Source organism: Salmo salar, chromosome 12 (assembly GCF_965601325.2).
Source record: "Salmo salar chromosome 12, fSalSal1, whole genome shotgun sequence".
NCBI classification, from domain to species: domain Eukaryota; kingdom Metazoa; phylum Chordata; class Actinopteri; order Salmoniformes; family Salmonidae; genus Salmo; species Salmo salar.
The window spans coordinates 50,318,175-50,334,414 of NC_138302.1; the positions used below are offsets into that span (position 1 = coordinate 50,318,175).

General features: G+C 46.3%; 1 protein-coding gene across 4 annotated transcripts in view; it reads right to left on the minus strand.

The window, feature by feature from the left end:
* LOC106565231 (tensin-2) overlaps nucleotides 1–16,240 on the minus strand; it is an 81,704-nt gene that overhangs the window by 13,740 nt on the left and 51,724 nt on the right. For all 4 annotated transcript variants that reach the window (XR_006758007.2, XM_045691434.2, XM_014132114.3 and 1 more), the window contains 16 exons: nucleotides 14,654–14,837; nucleotides 13,504–13,554; nucleotides 13,204–13,326; nucleotides 13,018–13,082; nucleotides 12,815–12,898; nucleotides 12,558–12,673; nucleotides 11,584–11,644; nucleotides 11,254–11,329; nucleotides 10,792–10,921; nucleotides 7,683–7,748; nucleotides 7,479–7,595; nucleotides 5,879–7,357; nucleotides 5,561–5,723; nucleotides 3,201–4,324; nucleotides 2,856–2,984; nucleotides 2,416–2,508 (listed from right to left, as the gene is read on the minus strand). Coding sequence is in view for 3 of the 4 variants with exons in the window: in XM_045691434.2 (XP_045547390.2) it covers nucleotides 2,416–2,508; nucleotides 2,856–2,984; nucleotides 3,201–4,324; nucleotides 5,561–5,723; nucleotides 5,879–7,357; nucleotides 7,479–7,595; nucleotides 7,683–7,748; nucleotides 10,792–10,921; nucleotides 11,254–11,329; nucleotides 11,584–11,644; nucleotides 12,558–12,673; nucleotides 12,815–12,898; nucleotides 13,018–13,082; nucleotides 13,204–13,326; nucleotides 13,504–13,554; nucleotides 14,654–14,837 (4,061 nt within the window). In the remaining variant the exon portion in view is untranslated. The remainder of the gene's footprint in view (nucleotides 1–2,415; nucleotides 2,509–2,855; nucleotides 2,985–3,200; nucleotides 4,325–5,560; nucleotides 5,724–5,878; nucleotides 7,358–7,478; nucleotides 7,596–7,682; nucleotides 7,749–10,791; nucleotides 10,922–11,253; nucleotides 11,330–11,583; nucleotides 11,645–12,557; nucleotides 12,674–12,814; nucleotides 12,899–13,017; nucleotides 13,083–13,203; nucleotides 13,327–13,503; nucleotides 13,555–14,653; nucleotides 14,838–16,240) is intronic.

The following is a 16,240-nucleotide window of genomic DNA, read 5'->3' on the forward strand; positions in this document are numbered from 1 at the left end:
GTAGTACACGATCAGCTCCTTTGTCTTCCTCACATTGAGGGAGAGGTTGTTGACCTGGCACCACTGCCAGGTCTCTGACCTCCTCCCTATAGGCTGTCTCATCGTTGTCGATCGTCAGCAAATGATGGTGTTGGCCACACAGTTGTGGGTGAAAAGGGAGTACAGGAGGGGACTAAGCACGCACCCCTGAGGGGTCCCGGTGTTGAGGATCAGCGTGGCAGATGTGTTGTTGCCTACCCGCCAGGAAGTCCAGGAAGCAGTTGCATAGGGAGGTGTTTAGACCCATGGTCCTTAGCTTTGTGGGCACTATGGTGTTGAATGCTATGCTTTAGTCAATGAATAGCTTTCTCACATAGGTGTTCCTTTTGTCCAGGTGGGAAAGGGCAGTGTGGAGTGCGATTGAGATTGCATCATCTGTGGATCTGTTGGGGCGGTATGCAAATTGGAGTGGGTCTAGGGTTTCCGGGATGATGGTGTTGATGTGACCCATGACCAGCTTTTCAAAGCACTTTATGGCTACCGACGTGAGTGCTACGGGGCGGTAATCATTTAGGCAGGTTACCTTCGCTTACTTGGGCACAGAGACTATGGTGGTCTGCTTGAAACATGTAGATTTTATAGACTCGGTCAGGGAGAGGTTGAAAATGTCAGTGTAGACACTTGCCAGTTGGTCCGCGTATGCTTTGAGTACACGTACCTGGTAATCTGTCTGGCCCTGCAGCTTTGTGAATGTTTACTTGTTTAAAGGTCTTGTTCACATTGGCTACCGAGAGCGTGATCACGCAGTTTTCCGGAACGGTTGGTGCTCTCATGCATGCTTCAGCCTTGCTTGCCTCGAAGCGAGCATAAAGGGCATTTACCTCGTCTGGTAGGCTCGTGTCACTGGGCAGCTCGCGGCTGGGTTTCCCTTTGTAGTCTGTAATAGTTTGCAAGCCCTGCCACATCCGACGAGCGTCAGAGCCGGTGTAGTAGGATTCAATCTTAGTCCTGTATTGATGCTTTGCCTGTTTGATGGTTCGTCTGAGGGTGTAGTGGTATTTCTTCTAAGCTTCCAGATTAGTGTCCCGCTCCTTGAAAGCGGCAGCTCTAGCCTTTAGCTCTGAGCAGATGTTCCCTGTAATCCATGACTTCTGGTTGGATTTGAATGTACGGTCACTGTGGGGACAATGTTGTCGATGCACTTATTAATGAAGCCGGTGGACAGGTGGTATGGTCCTCAATGCCATTGGATGAATCTCGGAACATATTCCAGTCTTGGCTAGCAACACAGTCCTGTAACGTAGCATCCGTGTCATCTGACCACTTCCGTATTGAGCGAGTCACTGGTACTTCCTGCTTTAGTTTTAGCTTGTAAGCAGGAATCAGGTGGATAGAATTATGGTCAGATTTGCCAAATGGAGGGTGAGGGAGAGCTTTGTACACGTCTCTGTGTGTGGAGTAAAGGTGGTCTCGAGTTTTTTTCCCCCCTCTGGTTGCACATGTGACATGAAGGTAGAAATTTGGTAAAACGGATATAAGTTTGCCTGCATTAAAGTCCCCGGCCACTAGGAGCGCCGCTTCTGGATGAGCATTTTCTTGTTTGCTTATGGTCTTATACAGCTCGTTGAGTGCGGTCTTAGTGCCAGCATCGGTTTGTGGTGGTAAATAGACGGCTACAAATAATATAGATGAGAACTCTCTTGGTAGATAGTGTGGTCTACAGCTTATCATGAGGTACTCTACCTCAGGACTTCTTTTATATTAGAAATAGCGCACCAGCTGTTATTTACAAATAGACACACACCCCGCCCCTCGTCTTAGCAGACGTAGCTCCTCTGTCCTGCCGATGCACAGAATGCCCAGCCAGCTCTATAGTATCCGTGTCGTCGTTCAGCCACGACTCGGTGAAACGTAGGATATTCTTAATCGTAGATCATCAATTTGATTTTCCCGTGATTGCACGTTGGCCAATAGTACTGATGGTAGTGGGAGTTTACTCACTCGCCAACGAATTCTCAGAAGGCAGCCCGACCTCCACCCCCCTTTTCTCCATTCTTCACGCAAATGACCGGGGTTTGGGCCTGGTCTCGAGAAAGCAGTATATCCTTCAGGCTCGTTAAAGTACAAATACAAAATAAATCAGTTTTAAACAATGCGAAAAAACATGCAAAATAGCACAGTTGGTTAAGAGCCCGTAAAACGGCAGCCATCCCCTCGGGGCCATTTTACACTACTGAGTCGAGTAGAGCTGTACTGCGCTGGCCTGGTTATGCATCCACCATAGTTGCTGGAACCGTGCTGTGAAGACAATGTCAACTGAAAATATCTGAGCCAGCACGGTAGGTCTACGGTTTGGGTCTGCAGTGAACGATAGAGCAATGATTGACGTAAATGTGAGGCCAACAGCGACATCTGCAGGATGGAAATAGGACTCACCGAAATAGGACTCGTTCTGACAGCCCTTTATCTTGACCCCCCGCGAGCCCGTCTCTATGAGGAAATGTCTGACCAGCTGCGCCTGAGAATCGACTGAGACAGACAGAGAAAAGGAGGGAGGAAGGAAGAGAAAGCGGGGGGGATAGGGAGGGAGAGAGAAAGAATGAGAGGAGGGAGAGAGAAGAGGGAGAGGGAGACCTCAATGAATGCTAGGTAGTTGTAGAAGACAACACCTTGCCATAGTATCAAGAAAAACTATGCTGGCCATAAGTAGTGCACAATTGGCATTGCCCAATAAGAACGATCACCCTTTATTTAGCTTAATCTTTCAACAAAATTAAATTATGATAAAGCAAAACAGTACAAAGTTAGTAAACTGTTACATGAACCAAAATCATGAACTTTGCCTTTTGGGAACAATAAATATTAATTGAATTTACTGCAAGCGTTGTTGACGTTGTTTGAAAGATGGCTGGCCACCTTGAGGGCCAGGCCGTAGGCCCCTTGGAAGGAGTTACTGTCCCTGATCAGGAAGGACCCTGGCTCCTTGTCCTTCAACACAGCGATGGCTACATGGAGGGAAAAGAAACACGTATTATGGAAGAAATTAGTTACGAAGACTTTAATTTAGAAAATATACACTACAACAGTGTTTCTCAACCCAAGATAATATAGTACCAGATGTTTCCATATAAACAGTTTCAATTGACACTAGATCATGTGTTGGGGACTATCGAAAATAAAGTGAGACCCTTCAAAACCTCAGAAGAGGCCTGCACCCTTACCTTGGTCTCTTGAGATGCTAGGCTTGTACCAGAACTTGGAGCTGTCCTGGACAAACTTGGCATTGACCTTGCTGCTCTCCACCACCTCCTCTCTGACACCAGGGTGTGCCAGTCCTCGTCTGACAGATGCGGGGAGCTCCCCCACCGATGGTGAGAAAGTGACCTGGAGGAGGCTGGGCTGGGGAGAGAGACCCATGGGTCCGATGGCATCCAGGGAGGCCCTGAGAAGAGACTGTGAGCCGTAACCGTTGGGGGACCCTGGCATGGAGGACAGGCGCCTCTTTTCGGGGAGCGGGGGCTGGGTGGCGGGGATGGTGACGGCGGTGTAGCCCGAGTAGGGGACATGTGGCACGTTGAGTAGAGGGTAGTAATAGGACGCCAGGGGAAAGGTTGGGGTGCTGTACCCATCTGGGACAGGCGACGGGGGTTTGGGGTCGCTGTCACTCACATGGGTCAGTCTTTGCCCAGCTGGGTCCGTGGCCAATGGAGAGGGCTGAGGGGAGGGACGTCGCTCTGGGGAGCCAATGTAAAGATGCGGAGAGGAAGGGACAGAGCTGGGGCTGGAACAAGGGGTCAGGGATGTGCCACTGTCCTTTTCTGACAGGGGGGAGTCACTGGGGAGAGCGGTGCCATTGAGTTGCACTTGGACTGGGCCAAATGAATGCCTTGGGCTCGGGACGGAGGCGGCCTGAGTGGACATCTCAGTTCCGCTAGACCCCTCTGTTTCACTCTCTACAACCTTCAATTCTCCATCTTCACCTGTAGTTGAAGGTGGATGCACACTTACAGTGTGCACTTGCGTTGAGCCAGTAGGGTTTACACGTTCATTCGGCATCTGTATGATCTCTTTAGAAGAAGAGATGTCATCTTGGTTTTGTGTCTCCACCAACGTTTGTGGTGTTGTGGAGTGTCCATTCGGCAGTGTCCATTCGGTTTCTGGTGTGCTACTGTTGCTGTTAGGCTCCCGCGTGGTGGAGTGGGAGGCTGAGGCATCAGACACTGGGGCCACACTGAGGGACTTTGTCTGCTGGGGCCCTTGACTTGGCTCCTGGGGGCCTGCTGGAGGACTCCGGGTGGAACCCTCGGTGGGGTCACACATCTTCTCTTCATCTTGCTTCTTCTCACTAGAGCAGAGACATTAGAATGTTAGTTTCTACTCATTGACACATTTAAAAAGTACTAAAGCCAACGTAGAAGATGTACGTGATGACACAGTACAGGGAAATGCCAACAGTACAGGGAACATAGTATTTGTAAATACAAAAAAAATTGTTTTGTGATAAAACCGAATTTAAAAAGAAAGACTGATATCCAAAATGTTTGTATTCTTTAATTATTATATAAGGTGAAATATATTTCAAGGACAAGTGGCATTGCCAGTTGTAATGTATTGACTTCAGGGTCACAGTAATCATTAAATGCCTGGCCGTCATTGCCCGTCCAGCATACAGTACATCACGTTATAGCATCACAGTCAGTTCAAAATATATTGGCACCCTTGATAAAGATGAGCAAAAAATACTGTATAAAATAAATAAAATACTGAGCTATATTGTATGGTCAAAAACATTTTGAAATTATGTTGTTTTATACTAATACAATTGCACAGAGCAAGATATTGTGCTTAACAAGTAATATTTATTTTCTCTCAAAAACATATGGGTAAAAATGATTGGCACCCCTGTTTTCAACACCTCACCTTGAGAGGACAAGGGGTCAGAGTATTTTTCTCAAATGTTGTATGAGATTGGAGAACACTTTGGGAGTGATCTTAGACCATTCCTCCAAACAGAATCTTCCCAGATCCTTGATATCTTCCACCTATGCTTATGGACTGCCCTCTTCAATTCAAACCACAGGGTTTCAATGGGGTTCAAGTCCAGAGACATTGCAAAATGTTTATTTTGTAGTCAATTTCTTTGTGGCTTTTGATGTGTGCTTGGGGCTATTGTCTTGCTGGAAGATCCACTTGCGGCCAAGTTTCAGCCTCTTAGCAGAGGCAACCAGATTTTGGGGCTAAAATGTCCTGGTACTAGACATGATTCCATTGACCTTAACAAGGGCCCCAGGACCAGTGAAGTAAATTAAAATAGAGCTCTTTAGCCACGCACACCAGTGGTGGGTTTTGCATCGAAAGAAAGATGCATGTGCAGAAAAGAAACTGATCCCTACTGTAGTTTAGTCATTTATCTTAGCTTAGATGTAAGTGTTCACTGCAGGCTAACTAGCATCTATTAAGTTACAAATGTCGAACAAATTAAATGCCCAAATCAACTTAAAGTATCTACAAAACGTTTTTTTTTTTTTTTTTTATTTAAGAATAGCTGTAAAATAAAATGTTTTGGTTGAGGGTTACCCACCCGTCTTCACTGTGTGCAGGGCCGCTGGTGATAGTTGTGTAGTCTGGATCAGAGTCTGATAAGGGGGTGGGGCAAGCGGGCTGTCCGTCAAACTTTGCTTGCCCCAATGACCCCTGGGAAGAGTCCTCCATACCCACACTGTTCTGCACCACCACGGACACACCTAGAATGAGTGAGAGAGAGAAAACGAGGGAGGGAGAGTAAATGAGAGAGGGGAGAGTAAATGAGAGAGGGAGGGTAAGAGAAAGAAGGTCCAGTTAGATCTGATCCGTCTAGTGTAAACATCTGCATAATACAGTACCTGTATTATGCACTTACCAGTGTGTCCATCAGTCTGTTGCTGCCGGTCGGTGGGTGGTTCCGAGGGGGAGGCACCAGAGTTTGTGCCACCAGGGGGCAGGGGTGAGGCAGACCCGGACTGGTATCCCGAGGCGTACCCCCGGCTCCCGTGGCACTCCAAGGGGGAGACCTGCTGGTAGGGCTCGCAGGGGCAGGAGTGTAGGGGGGGTTGAGGGGTGTGGTACCCACTGCTGCCACGGGGGCTGTCCAGGAGGGGGTGGGGGCTGGGATACCCAGGCAGGTTAGGGCCTAGCAGGAAAACAGAAGGGTCGTAACCTTGACCCAGAGGGGAGTGATGTCCTCTATAGGACGACATCCCTCCCACTGAACGCTGCCAAATTTCTGCCTCTCGCTCTGCCCCCCATAGATTCTCCACCTCCCAAAGCTGAGAAGGCCCCTCCCTCCCCCGCCTCAGCCCAGCCTCCCTGTCCCACAGCTCAGAGTCCCGCCCTCGAGCCCAGTGTGGGCTCTCTGGTTGGTCCGGGCGCAGCAGGTGGAAGGCTCTGGCTGAAGCCGATTGGTGCCCTCGCCTGCAGGTGCAGTCCCGACATGGGCAGCCACCAGGGGGAGGAGCCGCCGGTCTGAAAAACATCTCCCTATATGGACTGGAGGGCAGCGATTGGTGGGAGAGATGAGGGGAAAGGGGGGCGTGGGCGGGGTAATGAAAGAGCTGACATTCCTCCCCACCGCAGAAGACCCTATTGGAGGCTGGGAGGGTGTGGGCGTGTGGGTGGATCTGTTCAGGAGCGGGGTAGGGGTAGCAGGGGCGATGGAGACAGGGTAAGGGGGGCGGGGGGTGTTCCCAAGGCAACTCGGGCAGGGGATGGGCGCTATGGCGATGGCACAAGTCCAGGTGGGGCGAGAGAGGGCGAGGAGACGCAGGCTGCTGGGAGGGTAAGGCGGGTAGCGTTCGGCTCTTTGGATTCCCCTTGGTTCTGTTACAGCGGTCCATATAATGTCCATTTGCAAGGCATGGCTCCCTCTCTTTCACCCTCTCCCAACTCGGTGCCTCCCCACACCTCTGACATCTCGGACCGTGGCCAGCTCGAACGCAACATGAGCGCTGCTCCCGCCTCGACCCTCTGTCCGGCACAGACTCTCTGTCATCCAAAATGGCCGTCTCCCTGTCCCTCTGCCTCGCCCTTTCCCTCTCTTCGCCCTCCCCCTCTATCCTCCTCAGAGGACAGGCCATCTCTTTCTTCTCTTTCTCCAGACGGGACAGGGGGCGAGGAGGGGGTTCCTCCAGGTGTTCCGAGGGGGTGGAGGAGTGCCCCGAGTCGGAGCTGAGGGAAAGGGGCTGGGTTTGAGGCTGGGCCTGGGAAGGGGGCTTGTTTGTGGGGCTGCTTGGGGGGCATCCGTTGGGAGAGGCCCCAGAGGCACCGACAGAGCCCGGGCCCCGACGCTTCTTCACCTGGGCGTACAGACTGCCATCCAGGGGGCCCCGCGTGTGGGAGATGTCTGACAATTAGAGAGGGATACAGGGTTAGCTGTGAGTGTGTGTGTTCTCGCTGAGGTGTCCTGGTGGTATAGGTTTATGTGTGTGTGTGTGATATAGTGTGTGCGCGCTTCTCACCCTTACCCTCAATGCTATCCTGGTGGTGAAGGTTGAAGTTCTCATATGAGTCCCAGCGCACCACAGGGTCTGAAGTGCTGTAGTCCACTGTAACAGAGGGGTCATTCTTACGGTACTCTCGCCCTGTGAAGAGAGAGACGTAAGATATAACACGCACGCACGTACGTATAAAAACAATAAGTATGTTGCGTGCACACAAACGAGCAGTACCTTTCATTTTCTCAGGGCTGTAGGAGAAGATAAACTCCACTGTAGCATCTGGAGGGAACCGGTCATCTACAGAGAGATAAACATCACAGAAATCTCTCTCATTTCAAAGCTTTATTGGCATGGGAAACATATGTTAACATTGCCAAAGCAAGTGAACTAGATAATAAACAAAAGTGAAATAAACAAAAATTTACAGTAAACATTGCACTCACAAAAGCTTTCAAAAGAATCAAGACATTACAAATGTTATAGTATGTGCAAATAGTTAAAGTAGAAAAGGGAAAATAAATAAACATGTGGCAACAGGTCACAAATCTTGCTACTGTGATGGCACACTGGTATTTCACCCAATAGATATGGGAGTTTATCTAAATTGGGCTTGTTTTCAAATTTGTTGTGGATCTGTGTAATAAACAGTATCAGGACTTCTGGTACACATACAGTTGAAGTCGGAAGTTCACATACACGTAGGTTGTAGTCATTAAAACTCGTTTTTCAACCACTCCACAAATTTCTTGTTAACAAGCTATAGTTTTGGCAAGTTGGTTAGGACATCTACTTTGTGCATGACAAGTAAGTTTTCCAACAATTGTTTAGAGGTTATTTCACTTAATCACAATTCCAGTGGGTCAGAAGTTTGCATACACTAAGTTGACTGTCTTTAAACAGCTTGGAAAATTCCAGAAAATGTAATGGCTTTAGAAGCTTCTGGTAGGCTAATTGACATCCTTTGAGTCAATTGGAGGTGTACCAGTGGATGTATTTCAAGGCCTAGCTTCAAACTCAGTGCCTCGTTGCTTGACATCATGGGAAAATCTGAAGAAATCAGCCAAGACCAAGAATTGTAACCTCCACAAGTCTGGTTCATCCTTGGGAGCAATTTCCAAACGCCTGAAGGTACCACATTCATCTGTACAAACAATAGTACTCAAGTATAAACACCATGGGACCACGCAGCCGTATACCGCTCAGGAAGGAGACGCGTTCTGTCTCCTAGAGATGAACGTACTTTGGTGCGAAATGTGCAAATGAATCCCAGAACAGCAGCAAAGGACCTTGTGAAGATGCTGGAGGAAACAGGTACAAAAGTATCTATATCCACAGTAAAACGAGTCCTATATTGATATAACCTGAAAGGCCGCTCAGCAAGGAAGAAACCACTGCTCCAAAACCGCCATAAAAAAATGCCAGACTACGGTTTGCAACTGCACATGGGGACAAAGATCGTACTTTTGGGAAAAATGTCCTCTGGTTTGATGAAACAAAAATAGAACTGTTTGGCCATAATGACCATTGTTATGTTTGAAGGAAAAAAGGGGAGGCTTGCAAGCCATAGAGCACCATCCCAACCGTGAAGCACAGGGGTGGCAGCATCATGTTGTGGGGGTGCTTTGCTGCAGGAGGGACTGGTGCACTTCACAAAATAGATGGCATCATGAGGCAGGAAAATTATGTGGATATATTGAAGCAACATCTCAAGACATCAGTCAGGAAGTTAAAGCTTGGTCACTAATGGATCTTCCAAATGGACAATGACCCCAAGCATACTTCCAAAGTTGTGGCAAAATGTCTTAAGGACAACAAAGTCAAGGTATTGGAGTGGCCATCACAAAGCTCTGACCTCAATCCTATAGAAAATATGTGGGCAGAACTGAAAAAGCGTGTGCGAGCAAGGAGGCCTACAAACCTTACTCAGTTACACCAGCTCTGTCAGGAGGAATGGGCCAAAATTCACCCAACTTATTGTGGGAAGCTTGTGGAAGGCTGCCTGAAACGTTTGACCCAAGTTAAACAATTTAAAGGCAATGCTACCAAATACTAATTGAGTGTATGTAAACTTCTGACCCACTGGGAATGTGATGAAAGAAATAAAAGCTGAAATAAATCACTCTACTATTATTCTGACATTTCACATTCTTAAAATAAAGTGGTGATCCTAACTGACCTAAGACAGGTAATTTTTACTAGGATTAAATGTCAGGAATTGTGAAAAACGGAGTTTAATTGTATTTGGCTAAGGTGTATGTAAACTTCCGACTTCAGCTGTATCCACATACTCCAGTACAACATCCAGTGCTTTTACGAGTACTTTTGACAGCTTCAATCCTTCTACTACAGGGAGCTGATGTAGAGGCATGACTTGGAGAGGCCCACATGCACCCAGTGACACAGAAGAGACAGGCCTCGTCTGACTGAGGACGAAGAAGTTGTTGAACCTCCACAGAAGAGGCAACATGGGAGCTTTGAAAATCAGTGGCTCTTTTCTGATGAGGTGATGGAGAAACTGGAGGCCATACCAGGAGTGTTGGAGTTGGCAGTGGAGATGGGCTTCCTCTCTGCTTCTGAGGTATAAGTTAGAATATTGGTAGGTATACGTTTGCTGATACATTATTTTTATGGCAATATGCTATTAGAAAATATTTGTTAAATAATGTTATCATAAAAATGTCGCATTTTCGGAGTCAGATTTCTGTGTGGGTGTGTGTGTGACCATGCGAGCTAGTGAGAATGTGAGCTTGCGTGTGTCTGACTGCTTCGGATAATGAGCGATTGCACTTCGTCCTGAAACACAACCATTCCCTTCTCTCTAAACTCCCAGAAGTTCCACTCTTATTTTATTTACTTTTATTTAAATCTTATTTTACCAGGTAAGATGACTGAGACCACATTCTTATTTGCAGCAACAACATGGGGAATAGTTACAGGGGAGAGGAAGGGGGATGAATGAGCCAATTGGAAGCTGGGGATGATTAAGTGGCCATGATGGTATGAGGGCCAGATTGGGAATTTAGCCACGACACCCTACTCTTACAATAAGTTCCATGGGATCTTTAGTTACCACAGAGAGTCAGGACACCTGTTTAATGTCCCATCCGAAAGACGGCACCCTACACAGGGCAATGTCCCCAATCACTGCCCTGGGGCATTGGGATATTTTTTTTAGACCAGAGGAAAGAGTGCCTCCTACTAGCCCCCCAACACCACTTCCAGAAGCATCTGGTCTTCCATCCAGGGACAGACCAGGACCAACCCTGCTTACCTTCAGACGAAAGCCAGCAGTGGGATTCTGGGTGGTATACTGCTGACCAATCCAACTCCTGGTACCTACCTGCACAGGCCAGGTCCAGCTCTCCCTTGCCGAACCACAGCTGAGCTCCGTGTACCGTACAAGTGTGGAACTGCAGCCTGAACACTGCCTCCCTCTCTGAGCCATGCGGCCGCCGGTGATAGCACTTCACCTGGAGAAAGAGACAAGGAAGAGAAACACAGAGAGCGATTAAGGGGCCTCACTATTATTTACACAGACACTGTGTTAGAGTCAGGATAAGTAATAGGGGCCATGTTAGATGCAAAAGCTCCAAGACAATTACATTCTAGTTCAAATGACGTTATCGTCATGGAATATTTGGTGCCAACATGGAGGATAATTTGCCTGAAAGTGGATCCATGGCTGAAGCTTTACAGATACGAGCTGTTGAAAGGGTCAAAGAGAAAAGGAGACGGGACTGGTAGACGAAGACGTAGAGGAGGGATGACTAGTTACCGCGTGTCCATTTTGTTTAACACTCACCACGATGTCCCCCTTCAGCAGTAGCGCCGGCTCGAGTGTCACACACAGCTTTCTCGCCCTGGAGCCCTGGGGGTTGCTACACAGAGAGAGATGTGAACATAGTCAAAACCCATTCGATCATCTGTACAACACACCTCAAGGTAGTAAAAACACAGGCAAACAATGCTCAGTTGGAATAAACACAGACCAACACACATGTAAACACAGGCAGTAGCACATATAAATAAAGTCCCAACAGAGGTACCCAAGTACCTACTGTGTCTGAAGGTGGAAAGGGAGCACAGTGAAAAATATACTGACCATTAGGTATTTACAACATAATTAACTTACTAGATGCCTGATGTGTAGACCAGCTGTAGAGACTGGTAGATCTTCAGGAACGGATAGTAACCTGCACAGAAAGCGAGTAGGTGTAGGAATGAAGGAAAGGAGAGACAGCAGGGGGAGAAAGATTATGCTGATGTGAGGTCATTCAAAGAAGAAGTGGAGGTAATCTATCCCCCCAAAAGTGGTTTGAAGTGAAAGGAATTGTAGATGGAAATTCTAAAAATACTAATGTAAGTACTCCTTAAGGCGTCCGCATGGTTCCCAACCGAAACAGTTCGGAAGAGATAGGGCATATATTATCACAACATTTTGTGAAGTTTTTGTTAGTTTTGGACTTCGCTAAGGTTTTTCCAGCACAAAAAAATGTCTTGCCGAAAGCCGAAGTCGGTAGCCGAAGTCAACGCCCCATCGTCGGTTATTTGTTTAACAGTAGGGATTCTTTCGATCAAGTCTTTGTTGTCATTCGGTGAGAGACGACTAGTTCATGCACATTTTTTTGTTGAGAAATAATGCACCCAACATCTTAGTTGGATGTAAAATCGCACGACTAACATCACATCAGCAAAACTGTCAAAATTAATTACAGATTTCTTGAGTTTCTTAATCTTAGATTCATTCTGACTATTTTGAGGAAGTGTATACCGGCTACAGCGTCTCAAAATTGACTAACAGTGCTATTTTCCAAGCAAAGGTCTTTTACGGGAGTATGTAAGAACACTTGTTCGGTTCGCTTAGCCGTGCTCGGCTAGGCGCCAGCCGAACTGAAGCATGCTTACGCCTTAACAGTAGTAAACTAACAAGTTCCAACTCATTTCATAGCCACACACGGACTTCCTCATTTCCATCTTAACATTTTCTGTTTCACCTTGAACAGGTAGGCATCGTGGTAAGTTATCTTTGAGTTGAAACAACTCAGATTTGACAGTGTAGTGTACACTGCTACATCACATTGTACAGGATGACAGTGGGACACTGACCTCCTCCTGCTGCCTGGAAGTTGGGCAGGCTGGGGATGAGGACCTGGTGGAGGAACAGAGGTCTGCTGTTCATCTTGATCGCCCCCGACAGCAGACCCCCAAAGTAGTAGATATACCTGGGGAGAAGAGAGAGACAGATTGGGGTGTTTAGAATTAAGAGGGATGTGCATACTCAAACAGGTGACAACCTAGCTGCAAAATACAAGGGGGAGGAGAAAAGTTGGGAAGATGGAGGGAAAAGCGAGCGATTCTCCTGCCTGTTTTGAGAGGGCTGCAGCGAGGAGGACACTTTATCTTCACAGAACTTCCTCATGGCCAAAGTGGTCAGGGCCTGGTCCACCCTGCATAGACACAAACATAGCATCAAGAACTCTCTGTACAAGTGTACCCACGTACGGCATCAACATGTCTGACAGTATGCACGTGGACACAAACGCCCGCGCACACAGTCATCACATACCCTGCGGAGATCTTGCTGTAGTGCATGTAGGCCGCCACGATGACCCCCGTCCTCCCCTTGTTTCCCTGTGAGAGAGAAAAGGAGGAAAGAAAAAGAGAGCTATGTAGGCCATCTGGACATATTTGAACAGAACAAACAATACAAATGCAAACAGCAGCAATGCAACAGTAGAGCCTCTCCCCTGACCTTGCAGTGTAGGACGACCACGTTGCCGGGGTCAGAGGTGAGCCAGGTCTCCATGGCCTTACACATGGCACAGATCTTGTCCAGGGGTGGAGCGTGCAGGTCTGGCCAACCAAAGTCTTCAACCTGAGCTTAGCACACACAGTGAAGTTATCCATCTCTGGATAAACCTTCTATGGGAAGCAGTGATCGGAACCAGGATTTGAGAGCACTATACTAGTGGCACTCTGGAGTGCGGTCCTCACACACTCAATTACAGGTATATTGCACAATTATATTGCATCTCTATGGTGGTCATCCTACCTTGGGGTTGAGTCTGGTGATGTCATGACGCTTCTCAGACAGGTTTAAGAGCTGGGAGAAGCAGACATTGAGACAAAGAGAAGGGGAAATCAACAATGTCACACCCAGTAACCACACACCGTTGTCTCAACATTGACTGTAAGTTGTCTGACATAATATGCACAAAACATTACATTAAAGTGCTGGGTGGAACAAAACAATTACCTTTAGTTATAAAAAAAAACAATATACTGTTTGCATTGCTTCTTTATAACACCACACAGTAACATAGTTAATATACCCAACCGGGCCCTAAGAATGAGCAATCGTCACTTGCTAACTATATGAAAGAGTAATGGAAGATGGTGCAAGCTCAATGGTTTGCAATCGTTATGCTAGAAAACACTGTTGTTCACGGACCACGAACAAACATCTTTGTTTAGGTTTCATAAACATTTAGGGGAGAAACAAGCCTTGGCAACAGATTTTCAAGATGTTTTGACTGCATCATTCAACAAATTGTCTCCTTTCATCTCCATTCAGACCAGGGCCCATACTCAGAGCAGTGAGTGCTGATCTAGGATCAGTTTTACCTTTTGGATCATAATGAATAAGATTACATGGACAGGGGGGCCCGGATCCTAGATCAGCACTCCTACTCTGAGACACTCCGTGAATATGTGCCCAGATGTGGACAACCTTAACTTGCGAGGGTCAGTGTGGGTGCAGGCTTTTGCTCCAGCCCAGCAGTAAACTAATTTTAAAACTCAAAGCCTTGATTGAGGACTATGATTAGTAAGTTGTGTTATTGCTTGGTTGGCGCAACAGCCTGCACCTACTGTACATCGAGCCTCGAAGGTTGTCGTCCCACCCCTGGCTGACCGACAATTAACTAACTTTTGGTAGCCACAATAATATGCAGGCTTCTTGTTAGTCATATGTATCGATTGATGTACCCAGCACCAAAGTCATGTACATTAGTACACGCAATGGAAAAAGTTTTAAAATGTTTTGTAACGGAAAATAAAAATGAGTGTTTCTCATTGGACAAATCCCCAGGTAGTCCTTACCTGTTTCGGTCTACTTTGTTATGTTTGGTGCCTGAACGTTCACATTTTGGACATGCGAATTGCCTTTTTCCAAGTACGGTACTCATTCCCCCCCAACTCACCAGGAACTTGTCTTGGTGTTTGGACTTAAGCATGGCAGCCACTTCCTGTAAGTTGCCACGGTAACATTGTTCTTCCAGATCGGGCAGAAAGAAAACAGAGATGATCCTCTCAGTGATGTAGGTGAGGTCAAAGTCATAGTGCCGCGCCATCACTCTCTCCATCGCACACCCCCCACTCTTACTCCTGGAGGAGAGGAGAGAGGGGGAGAGATGAGAGAGATAGAGAGAGAGGCAGTCAGTTCATCTCATTCATTTATTCTATTCTGTGGTTAAAGCAAAAAATCATGACCATCATGCTTTTAGGGAATGAGGATCAGTTTGTAAATGCGAATTTGACCAATTCCAGTCCCCTTTCTTAGTGGGTCCAGGGTCCATCCCAGAATAATTTCTACGTAGAAAGACTGGAGAAGCTCACTTCTGGTGCCTTTTTAAAAGGACATTCTACACCAAAATGAATGAAAATAAAATTATGCTGAGACCATCTAAAATATAATATCCACCAACATAATGAGCCAAAAATTATTTTAACATATTGGACCATGCATATAGGTTGAAGCATGGTGCTTTTCCATCTGCATTTACCCCATTACCCCCATTGGACATACTAATTGTTATTAGAATTAATCATTATTAAAAAAATTATAATAATTATTGTATTACAGAGCAGCCCTGATGTCATTGCCCCTTCAAGAGCTCTGTTGCTCAGCTGCGCCTAAACCATGCTAAACCATGCTTGAAACCCCAGGTTGTGTGGTTGTAACAACATTTTTTTAAATGATGCCATGTGTGCAATTGTAGACGTAAAGAAATAAACAAATTAGCAACGGAAAGCTGGGCTCCCCTCTTTTCTTAACAAAGGCCAAAAGACAAAAGTGTTCTTCCTGTGATTGCATTAAGACATCTTGTGCATTGACTGCTTGCATAGGTGGAGCATAAAAGTTTCAAGTTATGGGAAGCTAAACATTTTTTTATTTTCTATTTTAAATGTTTTATTTTAAATAAAAATCACCTTTATGATAAAATATTGCATGCATCTCTCATTGCATTTGCAGATGAATGTAATATAGCCTACTATTCCTAACATGATGAGTAGATTGGATAGTCATAAATTAGGTTAATAATATAACCCACTGGGCACACCACCTTCATTTCAACATGGATAATTGGGTAATATTTGGTTGCGACGTTGATCAATGAGATTAAAACCCATATACACCCACTCAAAAGACAGACAAAAGTTAGCTGAATTCCCAATGTGCTATCACTATGCTTTCAATCATCTAAATGCACAACCAAATTCCACTGGAAAAACAATGTCGGATTTTTGGTTTGGCTGTCACCCAAATGTCTCTCTCTGCACTTCCAACTATTTAAAAGCACAGCAAACTTCAAATGGGACTACAATGTCAGATATTTTGTTTATTTATACAACAGATTAATGTATTATCACTGTGCTTCATCTAATCCAACCAAATGACTTGGATTGCAGTTTTAATTACAGTGCATTCAGAAAGTATTCACACCCCTTGACTTCGTCCATATTTTGTTGCGTTATAGCCTGTATTTAAAATGATAATTTTTTTTTTT